This window comes from Puma concolor, chromosome A2, assembly GCF_028749965.1.
Source record: "Puma concolor isolate L17-30 chromosome A2, mPumCon1.1.hap2, whole genome shotgun sequence".
In the NCBI taxonomy this organism is placed as follows: domain Eukaryota; kingdom Metazoa; phylum Chordata; class Mammalia; order Carnivora; family Felidae; genus Puma; species Puma concolor.
The window spans coordinates 5,293,362-5,309,881 of NC_141668.1; the positions used below are offsets into that span (position 1 = coordinate 5,293,362).

The 16,520-nt window shown below is 38.8% G+C and overlaps 1 protein-coding gene across 6 annotated transcripts in view; it reads left to right on the top strand.

Annotated features, from left to right (window-relative positions):
• KMT2C (lysine methyltransferase 2C) overlaps positions 1-16,520 on the top strand; it is a 288,984-nt gene that overhangs the window by 216,311 nt on the left and 56,153 nt on the right. For all 6 annotated transcript variants that reach the window (XM_086685695.1, XM_086685705.1, XM_086685722.1 and 3 more), the window contains 6 exons: positions 2,879-3,007; positions 5,119-5,238; positions 7,931-8,061; positions 12,334-12,514; positions 16,046-16,150; positions 16,473-16,520. In XM_086685695.1, coding sequence (XP_086541821.1) covers positions 2,879-3,007; positions 5,119-5,238; positions 7,931-8,061; positions 12,334-12,514; positions 16,046-16,150; positions 16,473-16,520 — 714 coding nt within the window. The remainder of the gene's footprint in view (positions 1-2,878; positions 3,008-5,118; positions 5,239-7,930; positions 8,062-12,333; positions 12,515-16,045; positions 16,151-16,472) is intronic.

Sequence of the window (16,520 nt, forward strand, 5' to 3'; positions counted from 1 at the left end):
ACATGAAAAGATGCTCAACATCACTCATCATCAGGAAAATACAAATCAAAACCACAATGGATACCACCTCATGCCCGTCAGAATGGCTAAAATTAACAACTCGGGACACAACAGATGTTGGCGAGGATGCGGAAAGAGAGGAACCCTTTTGCTCTGTGGGTGGGAATGTTTGAAACTGGTGCAGCCATTCTGGACGATGGTATGGCGGTTCCTCAGAAAGTTAAAGTAGAACTACCCTATGACCCAGCAATTGCACTATTAAGTATTTATCTAAAGGATACAAAAATGCTGGTCCGAAGGGACACATGTACCCCAATGTTTATAGCAGCACTGTCAACAATAGCCAAAGTACGGAAAGAGCCGAAATGTCTGTTGACTGATGAATGGATGAAGAAGATGTGGTATATACATACGATGGACTATTACTCGGTGATGAAAAAGAATGAAATCTTGCCATTTGCAACAACGTGAATGGAGCTAGAGTGTATAATGCTAAGTGAAATAAGTCAGAGAAAGACAAATATCGCATGATTTCACTCATATGTGGACTTTAAGAAACAAAACATGAACATAGGGGAAGAGAAGGAAAAATAAGATAAAACCAGAGAGGGCGGCAAACCATAGAGACTCTTAAATCCAGAGAACGTGAGGGTTGATGAGGATGGGGGGGAGATGGGTTAAATGGGTGATGGGTATTTAGGAGGGCACTTGTTGGGATGAGTACTGGGTGTTCTATGAAGTGATGAATCACTGGGTTCTACTCCGGAAACCAATACTACACTGTATGTTAACTAACTTCAATTTAAAAAAAAAAAAAAAAAAAAAGTCGTCGTCGTAAAGGAGAGAGGAGGCAAGACTGAGTAGGTCATACAGAGTCATAAGGCAATGCTTGAGCTTGTGGATGGAGGTAATCGGAGGTTACTGAGCGAATTGTGGTTTAATCTCACTCCTATTTTATTAAAAAAATTTTTTTTAACATTTATTCATTTTTGAGAGTGAGACAGAGCATGAGCGGGGGAGGGGCAGAGAGAGAGGGAGACACAGAATCCAAAGCAGGCTCCAGGCTCCCAGCTGTCAGCACAGCGCCTGACGCGGGGCTCGAACTCATGAACTGCGAGATCATGACCTGAGCCGAAGTCGGACGCTCAACCGACTGAGCCACCTCGGCACCCCATAATCTTATTGATGTTTTAAATGGAACACCCGGTTGTAATGTGAATAGACTGTGGGGTCCAAGAGTTGTGGCACCTAGATCAGTTAGGAAGGTGCCACATTTGTGCAGGTCAGAGAGAATTGTGGCTTAGCATCAGTGTGTCTTTTATCAGTTAGTCCTCACATTTTCTGTGCAGTAGGTTGTGTGTGGTTGGGAGAAAAACTTCCTCATGCTTCTGTATAACTGATGTTCAAATCCTATTAAGCAGAAAATTTGATTTTAAAGTTTCGGGGCTTGTGAAGAAATAGTCTGTGTATCTGGGAGGAATTGATCAGATTACCATCCACCAGAGCACAGTGAAGAATTCTAGTGTCTAAGGACAGTGGGAAACCTGAAAAATGGTTCCACAGTTACTTAAATCTGGGAAATGCTGCATTTCACAGAATTTGGAAGATTTCTTGACAGTACACATTAATTCCCAAAGTATGAGATTATAGAGCCTTTTAAAAACGTGGCAGAACTGCAACAAAAAGGCCTGAGAAGCTTTTCCCTTTGACGACTGTTGCATAGGACAGCGTTCAGGGAAATGATGGGCATGTCTTCAGCGTGTAGCTTCCAGATTGGGTCCCTTGAAGGCGTGTCCCCTTGAAAGTGATTTTCTACGTGATGTCATACATAAGTACATCCTAGGTCCACGAGCCCACAAAGTCCACACGCATTTGTGATGCCCCTGGAATGTTGTAACAGCACCTTTTCCTTGTAGCTTTTGTCAGCTGTTTACTCTTCGGATAAATGGTTCTTCAGGAAAAATAAGCCATGAACGGTCATCTTAGCACATCAACAACAAATTCCTTGTGCAACAGAGGCAGACTTTTTTCTAATTCACTTACTAGTATCTGGAAACCTTGTTCACAGGCGCGCGCGCACACACACACGCACGCACACACACATCCCAAATCCAAAGAAAACGGAAACACTGTGTTGTGTCTCAAGAGTGGGAACACAGTGCCCCAGTATAGACCTTCCCAGTGTGAAAGGATGGATGTCTGGGGGTGTGAGCCTAAGGTTGTATTTAGGCTCTAGAAGGCAAAGGATGGAGGGTGGAGGGATAGAGTGGAGCCAGGAATGGTAGTAAGTAGTGGAGGGAGAGAAGCAGCAGCAAGTGGCTAGGTCATTACTGCCTGTAATGTTATCGCTAATCCTCTTAACTTTTTGATTTGTGGACAACTCATACATTCACATGGTTTAAAACTGAAAAAGAATTAAGGGTAAGCAGTGAAAAGTGTCCCTCTCTCTCCTGTCCTCATTTTTGGATGGAGAGGTTTCGGTAACTAGGTAATATTCCATTACAGCTATAGTAGGAGCTCCGAAGAGGGTTCTAGGCTGCAGAGACAGTCTTGTGGTCCTGAGCCGGAAGATGTAATTGAAGGCAAAGGGAAGATTTTTTAAGTGCAAACTGACTTGTAGTTGTCTTTCTGAGCATTCTCTGTGTGTGTTTCCCCTTCCCTGATGCTTGTGTTTCATTTCCTGAAAACAGCACATTAAGCAACATGAATTCTACAACCATTTGGTGCCTTTTCCATCATTTTGTCACTTTCCCCACCTACTGGATGCACAATTAGAATGGCTCAGTGGCCACTTTGCCTTCTATTTCCTATTACATAGGAATTAGGTATTTGGTAGATTTTTTTTCCAATTTTATCTGTGTATTTTTCTTTTTTCCAGAAGGAGAACTTGTGGACTGTGATGGGAAATCAGAATCTAGTCCTGAACGGGAAGCTGTGGACGATGAAACGAAGGGGGTGGAAGGAACAGACGGTGTGAAAAAGAGAAAAAGGAAACCGTACAGACCAGGTATCATCCTGAGCTGGACATTTTAATGTAATCAAAACTTAGTTAATTTAAGAAAAAATGTAATATTGAGGACTCCCAAGTATAATTAAATGAACAAAATGAAATATAGCTCCTTAACTCTCCAAACTAAAACTTGAATGTCGAAATTGAAGAACTGAATGTGCATTTAGGTGGCAAATTCCTTAGGTCGGGTATGTGAATACTTCACAAAAAATTGTTCTTTTAATACCTTATCCCAATGTTTTATTTGTACTGGGACCTTTAAGGCCGTTTGTATATTTTTCCTTTGATGCGTACTTCTGCAATTATTTTAATTGTCAGCATTCGTATTTACTATTTGTTATGTTGAAAAAAATTTTTTTTTACGTTTACTCATTTTTGAGAGACAGAGCATGGGTGGGGGAGGGGCGGAGGGAGAGGGAGACACAGAATCTGAAGCAGGCTCCATTCAGGCTCTGAGCTGTCAGCACAGAGCCCGACGCGGGGCTTGAACTTACAGACCGCGAGATCGTGACCTGAGCCGAAGTCGGACACTTAACCGACTGAGCCACCAGGTGCCCCATATTTGTTTTTTTTTTTTTTTTTTTTTTTTTAATGTTTGTTTATTTTTAAGACAGAGAGAGACAGAGCATGAACGAGGGAGGGTCAGAGAGAGAGGGAGACAGAGAATCCGAAACAGGCTCCAGGCTCTGAGCTGTCAGCACAGAGCCCGACGCGGGGCTCGAACTCATGGACCCTGACATCATGACCTCAGCCGAAGTCAGACGCTTAACCGACTGAGCCACCCAGGCACCCCTGCTATGTTTTTAAAACTTATTTCAGTGTTTGTGCAGGAGCCAGTAAGTGTATAATGTGAGGGCGATATGACAGAGTTCTTAGGCTTCCTGAATTTATAGACCAGTTCATACACAACTGATTAAATTCTGATTTCCTCCCTGCCTCAGAGGTGGAGGGACATCTCGCTTGCTTATAAGATTTTATTTGCCTTACTGGAAAAAATTACTGAAATGGTCACAATGCAGACCTTTTAGGCTTTCTTTAGGCACTTTATTCATGTCTGTTTACCAATCAGTGAGACATTAAGTCGAATCAATTCAGTCTTTAATCTTCTAACTGCTTATATTGTATTGATAAGAGTGTTGTAAATACCTTTTGAGGTGCAAGGAAGACTTTTCTCACTGTTGTATGTATTCTGTAAGACCTCAAGAAGGTAACTTTCCTTACAGGTGGGCCACATCTGAAACAAGGACCTAGATTAGCTTCATCCAAGTCACTGCATGAAAATCACTTCATTTCTTCCTAATTTGGAGGCTTATTACTATAGATACGTTTTTAGACACTGCAAACTCCTTCTAGGAGCTAACATTTATTGTGTTTTTTTCCTTTGACTCTGCCTTCCGTGAAGGTCATCTCTGTGACTGAGGGAGCCATTAGGTCACAAAGTGGGTTCGACTTACTTTTGACTGTGTGTCAGGCTCTAGTCTATGGGCTTTACGTCTGGCAAGTTATTTAATCCTTATGATGCATGGATGAGGAGGAGTTAGATGCCATCCCTGTTTTATCAGTGAGGGAACTAGGAACACTTAAAAATTAGATAGTTTGCCCAAAGTCACAGAGGAACCAGAGTTAGAATTTCTGGTTTTAATTATAGAGCTGAATGTGTCTCATGTCCAAGGGCCTTAAGTAGACACATTACCCCTGAAGTCATACTGACTTTGTTTGGATCATCTAGTTTTGTTTATATCTTGTATTTATTCTCTTTAGCTAATGTACAAATAATTTGAAAGATGATAGTTGAGTTACTTAATATCTGCTAAATAAGTATAATTTACTGTAATATTTACTCTGATGCTGCTTAGAAGAGGAAATGCACGCAGTCTTTCTATACTCTAATAATGTCTTTTTATACCTGTTTGGTTAGTGATAAGGTAACAGTAGTTTTGGCCTCTTTTAATTTGCTTATTTCAAACTCTTGTGTATAAAAATGATTATTTAAAGTAGCCCATATTGAATTTGGGAAATGCCTCAGTATCTAAGCAGTATCACCCTACTTTGAAAATACAGAGAGCAATCAGTTATTTACAAGGCTGACCAATTTCTTTTTTGGTTAGGTATCGGTGGATTTATGGTACGGCAAAGAAGTCGAACCGGGCAAGGAAAAACGAAAAGATCTGTCATTAGAAAAGATTCTTCAGGCTCTATTTCTGAGCAGTTACCTAACAGAGATGATGGTATGGTACTGATTTTGTTTAACCCCTTTTCTTGCTGTCTCTATGGAAAAGAACCGTCCTAAATAATGCTGCAGTCACAACCTTATTGCTTCTTACTGATCATGGTTGTGAGTGCCTGTGGAGTTCATACCTATAATACAGAAATGAGGTTTCATAAAGAAAAAGATTTAAATCCAACAGAGTATATTCCTCTGCGATTTTTTTTAAAACAAGTTTCTTTATGTCTTAAGTGAAATATAAACAGGTTAGGGACCGAATCACTTAGTTAAACCAGGTGCTTCCTGATCATCTCACAAAAGGCCTTTCTTCGCCCGTCTTAGCTGCTTGGTATAAAATTGGAGACTTTATTTTGTTGAAAGTGACAGGGTACTACAACAATTTTAAACCAAATTGTATAATGTTTTAGAAATATGTCTTCCAATTAATATTCTGTCATCCTCACTTAGATCCTCAAAGAACACTAAATCATTAAGTCACAGCTTGAGAATTAGTTCTGATGAACACTTTATGTCGGTATGGTCACAGTCTGTATGCTGTACGTATTTTAAATGCTTTCTGTAGGATATGAAAAAAAGATGTTTTCAGCATGTGCTCTGATTGGAGTTCTTCCATTATTAAGAGGTGGGGTTTTAACCTGTGAATTAATGAAAATTACAAATTGCATTTTTAAAAGGAAGCACTAGATGGTTTTAAAGGAGTTCCTAATATGACTGTAACAGTATGATTGTAATATAATAAGCCCTAAGAAATGTGACATGTTCGATGAGCCTGGTTTTGTGTTTTCCTTCTCTCTCTATTCTGCCGTCATAGTTTAGTTCTGTTAGGTTAGTGTTTTATCCCTTCACGTGTCGTATCGAGAGTGATCCATTGAGTTTTTATTTTCTTATGCGTTGTTTCCCTTTCTGAATTGAATTGCTAAGTGCTAAGATACTTTCTCGTTTCTCTATAGCTTACTCCTTCCTAGTCTCAGTCCTCTGTTACTTCCTTATGTGTCTAAGTAACACGGAGCAGAAGTATTAAAGCCTGTGCACATGTGTGATTCTACAGATGCCTCTCCTGCCCTTTCCCATAGTGCCTCATTTCGTTGTGTTTATTGTGTGACATAGATACATACATACACATGTTACTTTTTATTTATGTATTTATTTTTACTGTGAGTTCATATTCTTTAGAACATTCTCTGAACTTTGTTGAGGAGTGAATTGCAGGTGGCTTCTTTCAGAGACTGCGTCTGTTACCACCAGGAACATGAGGTGCTACCACCCCAGTACTTCTTTAGCTTAAAGAATTTAGCTTCAATTCTTAGCTTGAAGTTTTTTGGTCCACCTGTATTCTATAAATCCGGATTTCTTACATATTAGGGTTATATTGAGTTTATGAACTCTCAGGGAAGATTTTCACTTTTTGCCTTTCTACCCAGCACCAAATTCCCTGACAAGTTGACAAGTTCTTGGCGGTTGGTGGTGGAGAGGGGGAGGGGGAGGTGAGTGATGTATGGGGGACGAGGGGGTTGGGAGGGTGTATTTCTTGTTATGCCAACTCTCAGCATGGAATCCTTCAGGGTCTCACCTTTATCACCTTTATGGGAGGCACCTCTGGTTAATCACTATGCCGAGGAAGGAGAGGCCTTGAACTTGGTCTTCTAGTCTCCCATTGCTCAGGAGGCTCTGAAAACCTGAGCTCAAGGTCACTGCATTTTAGCAGAACTTCAGAAAGCTTTACTTGGTTCTTTGCTTAATTCTTTCTGTGGTTCCTGTCTTACCTTAATTTGTTGGTCTTTAAGGATTCTTTATTTTCTGGTAGATTACTGGTACATTTAAAAAGATAGTTAAAAAAAATGTTTATCCACCATTTGTAGTTGTTTTTAGAAGTCATTCCCTTACATACTCTGGCAACAGAAGTGCCCACATTGATTTTTAGGAGGGATGTACTGTTTGCCTTGGGAACATGAGACTGTCATTTGATTGCTCACTTATCTGCTCTACGTAGTGGACTTACTTCTTTGCTAATTTCATAGATCAAAATTTTGTTTTATTTCCTTTTCTCTGATTGATTTTAAGATTGAGCATTCATAGCATATTTACAAGCGTTTTTGTAGGTGGTGATATGTTAGTATAATATGTACTACAGAAACGTAATTTGCAATAAATCCTTGAACTTGGAATTGCTGGATTGAAGAATACACTTTCCGAAAGACTTCTGTTGGATATGCCCAGTAAACTCTTCGGAAAGATTGTTCCTGCCTTTAGTTGCCTTTAGAAGTATAGGAGTAGCCATTTCCCCATACTCATAAGCACGAGTACTTTTATTATTTTAATTTTTAACAAAATGTTGATGTTAAAGGAAACAGTTTGCTGCTTTGCGAGTAAGGAAATACTCATTAAGAGACAAAAGTAAACATATACTGATACTAAATAGACATGCAATGAATTTTTTATGATGCTTAAAAGTTACTAATAAACTTGCTTTGACATCTTTTTTGTGAAAAAGTGTGTCTGTCAAGTCATGTTGTATGCCTTAAACTGACATAGTATTGTACGTCAATTATATCTCAATAAAACTGGAGAGAAAAAAGAAAAAGCTTGTTTGTTTATATGGATCTGTGTATGTTGGTAAGCTGTAAAGTTACTTTGGGTGGATTTGTCTGACAATATTCAACATCACATATTTATAAATGTGACTATTGTTTCAGGCTGGAGTGAGCACTTACCAGATACACTAGTTGATGAATCTGTTTCTGTTACTGAAAACACTGAAAAAATAAAGAAGAGATACCGAAAAAGGAAAAATAAGCTTGAAGAAACGTTCCCTGCCTATTTACAAGTAATATTTTGCTTTACATTATATTGTATAGTTTATTAACAAAAGAAATGTAATGTATTAAGTTTTGAAAAATAGCTTTATTTTTGTTAATGTTTTACTCGTTTTGTTTTTAATTACATATTTTAAATGCCAGGTTTACCTTTCAGAAGCCCATAAAAATTAACATTTACTTTTTTGTGTTTTGGTACTTTTCAAAAAGTTCTTTTTTATCCCAGTTTTTCACTTCTAAATGTTTCATAAGACATACAAGGACATTTTGAACTGGGAAAAGCTCATTCTTCCAAAGCAGTTGCACTTGTGTGCTCCCCAAACCCACGTCCTATGGACAGCTCCAGGTTAGAGTAATTAGAGTCACTGAATAAAGTTGGGTTTTTAGCAGCCAGAGTTACAGCTTTTAATAATTGGTTACCACTTTCAGAGGCCAGTGATCCGAAGTTTTAAGTAGAATTGTTTTTGTCTTCTAAAACATACATCAGAAAAACATCCGTCAGGGTGAAGACATTCTTTGATAGGTGTAGGCTCCATGAAAATAGAAATCTTTCTGGTTTATCCTGTAAGCGTTAAGTCACAGAGGAGCTCCAGGCCATGTGCTGTACTGGAAAGGGCCCTGTATTAGAGATACAGGACTGAGATTCAGGTTCCCGAGCAGGGGAGTCCTCCTTCCTGGGCCTCTCTGTCTTCAGGTGTGAGAGTAGAATTGGAACAGACTGTTCTTGAGTGTCTGTCCTAATGTCAGTGTCGGTGAGTGTTCCTCTGATCTGTTCCTCCCACACAGTAATGGCCTACATGTTGCTCATTATTGAGCCTTTATAATGAGCCATTATAATGGCCTCATTATTGCTTGCATTTATTTTTTTACCTTAATTTTCCAGTTGGCTCTTAATGGTTTAACTGCTTTAAAAGTTACATTTCTTCTCAGCTAATATCCAGCTTCTTCAGTTTTCTTTTTTAATGATGAGAAGTATAGGGGCTCCTGGGTGGCTCAGTCGGTTAAGCGGCCGACTTCGGCCCAGGTCATGATCTCGCGGTCCGGGAGTCCGAGCCCCACGTCGGGCTCTGTGCTGACGGCTCAGAGCCTGGAGCCTGTTTCAGATTCTGTGTCTCCCTCTCTCTGACCCTCTCCCATTCATGCTCTGTCTCTCTCTGTCTCAAAAATAAATAAACGTTAAAAAAAAAAAAATTAATGATGAGAAGTATAAAAATCACCTACTCATTTGAATAGAGTTTTTTGTTTAATAAACTTTTTGTTTAATAAACTTGTAAGCATAATATGTAGTATGTGGTAATATACATGAGTGTAAGTTTTTATTAGACAACTGATCCATAAGGTCAGTGTCCATTTGAGAGAGAGAGAGAGAGAGAGCGCACGCGAGCACTCGTGGGCACGAGGCAAGGGGGAACAGAAGATCTCCTCAACAGGCTCTGCCCTGACAGCAGAGAGCCCATTGCTGGGCTCGAACTCACAAACTGTGAGATCATGACCTGAGCCAAAATCAGACACAAAACCAACTGAGCTGCCCAGGGGCCCTGAGGGCAGTGTCCGTTTTAGAGCTTGAGCCTTTAAGGTTGGCGTCCTGGGCTTGAGTATGGCCCTCCTTCCAGTTAGCGATGTGATCTCATTCCCATCGACACCTGTGTGCCAAGAAATGTTGAGAGATTAAGAATTATGTGTGTAAATACTTGTGCCGTACGTGTCGTCAGTCTTTAAGAGTATGTTTTGTTTTTCCCATATTCCCGTCAAATACCTAGCTGTGTAACTTCTTTTTAACCATATAATAGTGATTGTATTGGTCAGAAAATACTCCCACCTTTATTGTTTAGATTCTCTTTAACTGCATCCTTTTTGTTGTCTTTTAATAATCCTTGTGTTGTCCCTTTTAATAATCCTTTCTTGAGAATATTGAGTAGAATACCTGCTTCTCCTTTCCTTGATCCTTCTGTAGAGTGTGATCTTCTTTGGCTGTTTATGAACATATGAAAACTGACCATTTCATACATTGAAAAAGAGCCTTTAAAAGTAGTGGATCTGATTTCCTGATTAACTGCTGTAATCTTGATCTCCTGAACTGGACTGTTTCCTCCAGTGTGCATCAGTAGTACCTAATGGTTTTGTTTTTTCTTGAGGTGGGGGCCGGGGGGCGGGGTGGGGAGCGATATGGAGGAAGCCATTGTAGTGATACTGTTTCTTGAGGTAGAGCTGTAATTTCCCCCATTGACCGGGGGAGTACATAGTGATGAAAGCCACAGGGATTCAGCCATTTTTCCAGTTTTTCTTTATTAATCATAACAGTGTCTAGATAAACGATAAATAATTGTATAATCTGTCAAATAGATTTGTGTGGTCTCCTAAGACCTAGTGCTCCTGTCTACCTTAGGAGCCCCTGTAGTAGATCTAAAATCTCTGGTTGGTTCTTGGAGTCACATTGTCAAATTAGAAACCACGTGGAGCCATTCCTTTATATAAAATTAATATAAAACCATCAAATTAATAGGAATATTACAGTTTTTGATAATTAGCACTGAAATCTTCATGAGTTATTAAAAAAAATTGTTGCTAATCATGATGTCAGATTGAATACTGAAGGCATGAAATAAATGGTTTCTAAATTTTAAGATGCTCTACTCTTCAACATTTTTCCTAATGATAAAAGTATCGCTGGTATAAGAAACAAACCATCCTCTACCCAGTGGTCAGCTTTGCTGATTTTCAAACTTCTTTTTTTTTTCCTTTAAAATTTTTTAATGTTTATTTATTTTTGAGAGAGAGAGAGAGAGCCAAGGAGGAAGGGGAGGGCGGGGGGGGGGGGGGGGGGGGGAGACACAGAATCCGAAGCAGGTTCCAGGCTCTGATCTGTCAGCACAGAGCCCAATGCGGGGCTCAAACTCACAAACCATGAGATCATGACCTGAGCCGAAGTCTTAACCGACTGAGCCACCCAGGCGCCCCTCAAATGTCTTTTTCATACTGAAACAGCTTGTTCATTTAAAAAATGTGAAAATTTCAAATACATCATCACCTTGATCAGGTTTCACAAATAGCTCCTTCCCCATCCCCTTTCAGAAGTTAGCATTGTTAACAGTTTGTTATTTATCCTTTCAGAACCTCTTAATTTATTATTAAATTATGAGTGAAAGTAATCTTAGTTTGTATTTTATGTTTTGCTGGACATATCATTCAACTTGTTTTCTTTTAATTCTGTATTTCAGAGCTTTTCTTTGATAGCATAGCTCTATGTCCTTTTAAAATGTTGATGTGTTTTATAGTTTGGGTGTCTGTAATTTATTTAGTCCTATGCCTTTTGACAGACCAATAGAAGCTGTTTCCTCCTGTGGTACTATAAAAAAATGCTGCAGCGAGCCTTTTCCTGTATATGTATCTTTTGCAAGAGTGTGTTAAATGTTGATTTTCTTCAAAATTGGCCTCTACAAAGGATCCCTTTTCCAGACAGACCACCTTACAGAAAATAGACTAAAGCGGAATTGTTGGGTTGAAGTGAAGTGGAGGGGGGCGGGGGGGGGGCGGCGGAGTTCCGAGGGCTTCCTTTTGTCCTCTTTATTGATCCTTGAGAAGTTTTGGAGAGGTCCTTGCATTGTAAGGAACACAGCTTGAAACACTAGTCTCTAGATTAGTGGAAGTACATTGAAACGGAGAAATGTTAATATGAGTAAGTGAATGAAAAGCCAAAAGCCTTTAACAGCAGTACATTTGTGCACATACTATGTTTCAAATGAGTATAAAAACCCTCTTTCAGATTTATAGCATGTTAAGTCTTTAATGTGGTTATGTGAGTCAATATGAGGTTACTAAATCTACCTGAAGTATGTAAATATTAAAGCTATAGATCAAACCGTTGTGCTATTCTCTACAAGTAATCTATAAGTATTAATAATATTTATGAAGCTTTAGTTTTTCTTATAATATGAATGAAGGTGCCAATGGTATTATAAATTTATCAATTTTTAAATTTAATTGTAGCCGAATCTCCTGGAATTATTGGATTATTGTATCTCAGTACAATTGTGTGGTTTTATATGCATAATTTTGTCTCTAGTAAAACTATAAAAATTTGTTTAAAAATAAGGGGAAATCTATATAAAAGAATTGACAGGTTATTTCTAAATTGTTTATATATTTCTATGTTCAGTTTCTGTGTTCTTGAATACCAAGTTTTTGTGTTAGTTCTGCCTTCTTGTCAAAACAGCAGAATTACCTGTTAACCCTCTTAGAACTTTACAACTAAGTCATTTTTGTATGTGCTTATCTTTACCTAGGAAGCTTTCTTTGGAAAAGATCTTCTAGATACAAGTAGACAAAACAGGCTAAGTTTAGATAATCTACCAGAAGATACGGCTCAACTTTCATATAAAACAAACATGAGCACAAATTTCTTGGATCCTTCCTTAGATCCACTGCTTAGTTCATCATCAACTCCAGCAAAACCTGGAACCCACGGTATGTGGAATAATTTGCAGATGTGTTCTTCACCATATGGAATTCGTATTCCTCGTAATTAAACCTGTGAAATGCTTTAGTTTGGCCTCATATGCATTTTAAAAATCAGCCTCATTGAAGTATAATTTGCATTCAGTAAATGCAACTATTTTAAGTGGACAGGTCTAGAAGATTTGGTAAAGAAATTTATCTGTGTAACTACCACCAAAATCAAGAGTTGCAAAGGAAAATACTCAGTTTATAACATGCTGCGGATAATGTACAGAGGTGTGTGATTTTGCCATAGTTGAGGAGTAATAAATGTAACAGTCTTTGACTTAAACGAGGTAGATTTTTGTTAATTTCATAGCCGTAAGAAATTCAAAAGAGGAAAACAAAAGAATGCTGTAGTCAGGAACTGGCTGACAGACTGTGTTAATATGGTGGAGTATGTTGTGTTACATCACAGTTTCTTACTACTGACTACACAGTACTTACTACACTTACTACTGTTTGGGTCAGAGAAGTCCTTGTTGGAGGGTGGCGCTGTGGTGCCCTGTGGGACACTTAGCACCTCTGTCCTTATGATGTCGTGATGATCAGAAATGTTGCCAAATGTGCCCTGTATTGACAACCCCTACCCTAGGTAGAGTGACTATGGGGACTATTGAGAAGCAGAAAAAGGTATGAGAAATAACATTTATAAAATTTTTTTTTTTCCAACGTTTTTTATTTATTTTTGGGACAGAGAGAGACAGAGCATGAACGGGGGAGGGGCAGAGAGAGAGGGAGACACAGAATCCGAAACAGGCTCCAGGCTCCGAGCCGTCAGCCCAGAGCCTGACGCGGGGCTCGAACTCACGGACTGCGAGATCGTGACCTGGCTGAAGTCGGACGCTTAACCGACTGCGCCACCCAGGCGCCCCGAGAAATAACATTTATAAAGTACTGTTAATGTCAACAAAGATCTAGAAGCTTAAGTAGTTCAGCATGTAGGAGTTGTGATCATAGAACTTTCCCCCACTTCCAGATTTTTATCTCACTATCAGTTATAAATTAATGTTTTTCTGACAAGCTTCCTTTTTGCCATTAGAGTTTTTACTCAGTAAATTTTATAACTCAATTTTGAAAGTAATCTTAAGGTGACCTTTTACTGAAAGATGACTTTTGATATATTAAGTAGTTACAGTTCCATTAACCTGGCATTACCCTAGTTGACATGCAGTCTTTTAACTTCTTGAAATGATTAGAAGCAATCTTACCAACCCCCTTGTACGCATACAGGATGTCCAATCTTCCTTATTGTGAGCAACAGTGAAGTTAAAGGAGTGACCTGAAGGCCATGCTTTTTATTTGTTTAATCTTGGCAGATCATTTTAATTCTGTTGTTTTCAGTACCTAGCTGCTCTTATCCATGTCTATGTATTGTTAAAGTACATAATGAAAGACCTGTAGACCCTTCAAAGGGTATCTTACTATGAAAATCCATTTAGCTAGAAGTTACTTGCACTTGAGTTTTTATGAGGAAGAGAACTGATGCTGGGCAGAAGGCATATTGTAGCAGGAGAAAACACGGATAAGTTCACGAAGCCGCTGAGAATGGTTGGGTGACGAAGCCAAAGTGTGGAGGGCTGGAGTAGAACCCACTCTGGAACCCAGACGACACGGACATTCTCTGCAGTTGGACGACTCTTGACGGTCTAATGGGCAACTTAACTAGTCATAGCGGCTTGTTGTTGTTGGGTTTCGTTCATTGTAGTCCATTCCATCAGTTCTAATGATGTGTTAGTAGGATAGAAAATCCCTTTTGTCAAGTGGAGTGAACTTTGAAAACGTGGTTTAAAAAAATGTTACTTGTAATTTATGTAGAATTCCGTTGGTTTAACACACACACACACACACACACACACACACACACACACACACACACGATCCCTAAATGAATTATCCACTTGAATTTTCCTTCAAATGTCTAGAGAATACACTATTGAAGTAAGCTTATTTCTCTAAACCCTTAACAAATATTTGGGCATTTCATTTACACAAGTTTTCATTTTGAAAGATTATAATCTTCTGTATGTATGAATTCTATTTGACAAGTGTTTGTTCAGTGGGACAAGACTGTTTGTGTCTTACAGGGATATTTGCTCTAGAATCTTACCGTTTTTTATGGGCCCTCCCCACTTTTTAAAGTAAAAACATAGCTGACCTGGATTAAAACATTCAGATGTACCTTAACTGAAATGACTGATGTAATCATTAAAGCTAATCGATTGTCTTACTGATGAGTCCAGAGGCCTTTGGAGAACTCCTCCGCTCGTCATTATCTCACACCACACACCTGATACCATCCACAAACTTGTCTCTGCCTTCAAAATGTATCCCAAAGTCAGCCATGTCCTGTCTCCCCTCTCCCTGCGGCTCTGGTGCCCGCATCACCACTTCTCACCTAGACTTCCCATGCTGCTGGCGCTCCCCCCGCCCCCAGGCAGCCGGCACCTTCCCTGTAAGAGTCAGTCCTGTGCCCTGCGAGCCATCAGCCTTCGACCAACTTCCCGTTCTTTATATTGTGGACTAAAGCTCAGTCTTCACCATGACTTATAAACCATACATAATCTCACTTTGCTGCCTTTTTCATTTCCTATCACTCCTTCTCTCCATTACTACAGTCAACCACACTGGCCACACTTGGCAAAACCCTTCCTGCTCCAGTCTTTCCATCTGCTTTTCCCTCTGCCTGGAGTATTCGCTCTGTCTTCCTGCGTATCACTCCCTCATTCCGTTTATATTTACCCTTGGTCATGTCCTTTCAAAGGTCTTCCTTGACTACTTTATCTAATAGTTTGTCACCTCCACATCTTATTCTTATCCTTTTTCCTTCTTGTTCTCTTCATAGCATTTATACTGATACCATTTATTTATTAACTCCTTCTGTGAAAGTCAAGTAGGCATGCACTTTGTTTTGGTTATTCTGAATTCCTGGTGGCTGGAACAATGCCTTTTAACATAGTCCATCGACATAATTCTGTGGGTACTGACATTTTTTGGATAAAAAAGTGAACGATTAATCAGTATTAAGATCAAAGTTGGAAGCAGGCATCGAACTATATCGTACCTACTATACTTCACAAGAAACTTCTAAGTAATGGGTTTGACTTTCATATTTTATTTATCTTCTGTGTTTTATTTTCTAATGTCACTTTTAGAGATGCTACTTTCTTAATGCATTTTTTTGCTTTGTTATAGCATTCTGTTTCACTTTTATTGCATTTATTTATTTTATTGATCTTTAAGTTTTATTTCATTGTTGATATACATTAGTCACAAAACAAAAAAGTCTTAATTTTTAATGTTTTGTTATTCAAAACATTGGCGTGTGCTGTCTTTGAAAAATTCCTTATTTTAGAAGTAATAATCTTAACTTTTTATGATTCTAGCACTTAGCTTCTGTGTAGTCTAGATATTTAGTGAGTGGTTGAATGAGTGAGGGTGTTTTAGAATGTAATGTCTAGGACAATATTGAGACTTTAAAAATATACTTGCTATGCTTAGGTACGACTGATGACCCCTTAGCTGATATTTCTGAAGTCTTAAACACAGATGATGACATTCTTGGAATAATTTCAGATGACCTTGCAAAATCAGTTGATCATTCAGGTATATATGTCTATATTTGTCTAGTGTCTGTTTTATGATACGATGAGAGGTATATGTATGTGTGGAACAAGTTTAGTCTTTTCTCTGAAAAAACGTTTGTTTTGGCTTTGTCAAAGAACTCATCATTTTATTTGATCTACCTCAGCTTTTCTGCTTTAGGAGAGGAAATAGCAAGTTAATTTCTGTTGTCTTTCTAATTGCATCAAACTTAAGGCTTGTTGCCCTACAGTCTTGCTGTATCTTGTTTCTTCTTTTGTTTGCATTGCCCCTCACTTCCCGGTCCCGTGGTAATCATCCATTTTATTTGGTTTGGGTCTTGTAGGTCTTGATTTATGCACTTTCCAGGTTGAGAGCTCACCTTTTCCATTTG